The 3,016-nt window shown below is 31.3% G+C and overlaps 1 protein-coding gene across 1 annotated transcript; it reads right to left on the bottom strand.

Moving 5' to 3' along the window:
- On the bottom strand, positions 282 to 1,463 carry LOC107646203 (adenylate isopentenyltransferase 3, chloroplastic-like). Its single transcript, XM_016350407.2, has one exon. The coding sequence runs from the start codon at positions 1,314 to 1,316 to the stop codon at positions 363 to 365; it is 954 nt and encodes a 317-aa protein (XP_016205893.1). The 5' UTR covers positions 1,317 to 1,463; the 3' UTR covers positions 282 to 362.

Genomic DNA, 3,016 nt, shown 5'->3' with positions numbered 1-3,016 from the left:
TTCGAACGTCAAAGTATTTATGTAAGTATTCATTCTCTTTATTCTTCTGCAATTGAAATATAACTCGTTCCATCCGGAAAAAAAAAAAGATTACTAAAATAACGAGCTATATCTAAACCAATTTATGAAAAATTTTTACTCTCATCAAAGGGAGTGGCACCTTATCATTACACTCGTGCATCATCATTTTAATCAATAAAATTCAGTTGAATTTGATTTTGTATAAAGATTAATTTTATATAAAATTTACTCTCTCAAATTTTCACCATCATCAGTGTTGGACTTAAACAGGGCACACTAAAATCAAAACTCAAAAGAAAAGTGGTCAACGTTTCACAACTCTGCATGTTACACTCTTAATCTTAGAAGAACCTGGCACGCGAACTAATCCCAGAATAATTATTATTATTATTATTAATGGCTTCATTGTATAGAAACTGTGCCACTAATCTCGCACTTGGCTCTGCCACAATCTTCCTCCACGCTTCATCTGCTTCATCATCATCACCATTTCCATGCATTTCGAACACTCTTGTGGCACACACACGCTGCATGTTCCATCTCTTCACATTCCTAAGCCTCTCAATCCTCTCAAACTGCTTGCACGCCAATGTGCACGTGTTCTTCTTCACTCCGCTGATCGCCTCATCAAACAACCTCTGCTTCCTTCTCTCATCCCATGTTGTCGCTTCACTTCGAAAGAACATGTCGAATTCCGGCACCCCAATTGCCTTTCTTATCCCTTTTGTGTAATCCCCGTTGGGACTGAAAAAGGGTCTTAATTCATTCACCATTCCCTTCTCAACCATCTCATCCACTCTTCTTGATACATAGGAATGAAGAACTGGCATTGATACATCCAACCAAAGAAAAAACCAATCATACCTTGATCCAAATCTTTCCACTAATGCTTCCACATAGGAATTCGACCCCCCGACTATGATCGGGAGTTGTTCGCGGCCAATGATTGATTCCATGGCCAACGAGGCCATGTCGCAGAAATCATTGGCCGTGAACTCAGAGTAGGGATTGTGTATCCCTAACAAATGATGTGGCACGCCTCGTTGTTCTTCCTTTGTGACCTTGTTTGTGGCTATTTCTAGTCCTTCATAGGCTTGAATTTTGTCGGAGTTGATGATTTCCGATGGAAAACATGTTCCAAGGTCGATGGAGAGCCGTGATTTTCCGGTCCCGGTTGCTCCCATGACCAAAACCACCTTCTCTTTCTGCTTAGCGTTGATCAGTTTTGGACCATTGCAAGGAACATTTATGATTGGTTGTGTTGATGGATTGCACAACACCATTGATATGGTCATGGTAATGATTAATTAGAATGTTATTGTGATTATTTTGAAGTGTATATATGTAACTCTCTCTTTTAGTGTAATGTGTTTTGAGACTTGAGAGTGTAAAGAAGATTTTGTTGACTATTTATAGAGAAGGGAATGCAAGATGAAAGGGATATCATCAATACTACTTCAATATTGAAGAGACTATCACTTTCCACATTGATTTGTTCTAAGATTATGAAGTAGTAGGAATTAGATGGGGGTCTACACAAAAATATTCTGCAAATATTTGTACTTTGCTTTTATGCTGCATATAAAATGTTACTGGTCCTGTTGTGGCCTAATGAACCTAGATCTTTAAAAAATTAAAAATTAAAAAAAAAAATCAGTATAATACACAAGCATTCTGCATTAAAAACAACATTTAAAAAGTATAATGTACATATTCTAATCTGATAATTACATAATTATTTGTTGGAGACCACTTTAATAAAAATACTAAAAATGTCTTTTTTTTAAAGACATTCGTTTACACATGTCATGTTATTGTTGGATATTCTTATTAAAATCGGTTAATAATTCATTTTTTATTATAAACCAGAATAAAATTGGTTTATTATAGCAACAATAATAAACACAATTGTCTGCATTATAATTATTAGACCCGATTTGATCCAATCGAATTATACCATCTAAACCGAATATCTTTAAATTTTTTATAAAAAAACAATTATATCTCTGACTTTTTATTTTTCAGACATTTAAATCCCTAAAATTTTAAAAATACAATTAAATCCTTAAAAAAATTAAATTTATTGTTATTGTTATGAAAAAAATCGATTTTATTCTAATTTGTTAAAAAATTTAAAAATAACCGATTCATTCATACGTCCAATAATAATGCGAAACGTAAATGTCTTTACAAAAAGACATTTTACACATCTTTATGGGAGCATCTCCTTATTTTTTCGACTTGAACTAGTAATTTTTAGATCACTACAAATCAATTTTTGCTCCAAGTAGTTATTTTTTAATTAAATAGTATAAATTATTCACAAATACGTCATTTGATATTACTTGTACATAAATAATTAGTTATTAAATTAATTATTTATATAGAATATAATGCAAGCAATAATATATATTTTTTTGAAAAGCAATTTGTTTTGTAGGTGATAAAATAATAAATAGCATATTTGTTTGTTTAAAATATATGTATATATTTCACATTTGTAATACATCATCAGTGGTCACGGTAGGTTCTTTTGTTAGTGGAAAAAGAAGCCACCTAGAGGTGCAAATTGCAGAGAGAATATATAGCTATATATATGATAAGGTTTTAATATTCTGGTATTTCATTCTTTTTGTGTTGAATTTTTTGTCTTTTGTATACGTATTAAAGGTTTTCTGTGTCTTTTCGTCTTACTTTTTCATTGAGAATAAACAAAACATTAGAAGAGACAAATCCCGAATTGGAAAATCAGAGAACCAAGAGAACCATAGGAATATTGAGTATAAAGGTTCTTTAATTTCTACTAGACTGTATCAAGGGATTAAAACAACTTTTCTACACGTATCCAAATCATGAAAGTGAACACTTGTATTGGCCATTTTTAATAGTTAGACTTGACATTATTAAAAATTATTAAAAATTAATTAATTAATTATCATTTGATATTTGTTTCAATTTAATCCTCTATTATATACATTATATACTAAATTTAATC

Source organism: Arachis ipaensis, chromosome B06 (assembly GCF_000816755.2).
Source record: "Arachis ipaensis cultivar K30076 chromosome B06, Araip1.1, whole genome shotgun sequence".
Lineage (NCBI taxonomy): Eukaryota > Viridiplantae > Streptophyta > Magnoliopsida > Fabales > Fabaceae > Arachis > Arachis ipaensis.
This window is presented reverse-complemented; position numbering and strand designations above follow the sequence as displayed.

Bases quoted from the DNA above. Each gene is read 5' to 3' on its own strand.
- LOC107646203 (XM_016350407.2), bottom strand. From the start codon at position 1,316: ATGACCATATCAATGGTGTTGTGCAATCCATCAACACAACCAATCATA.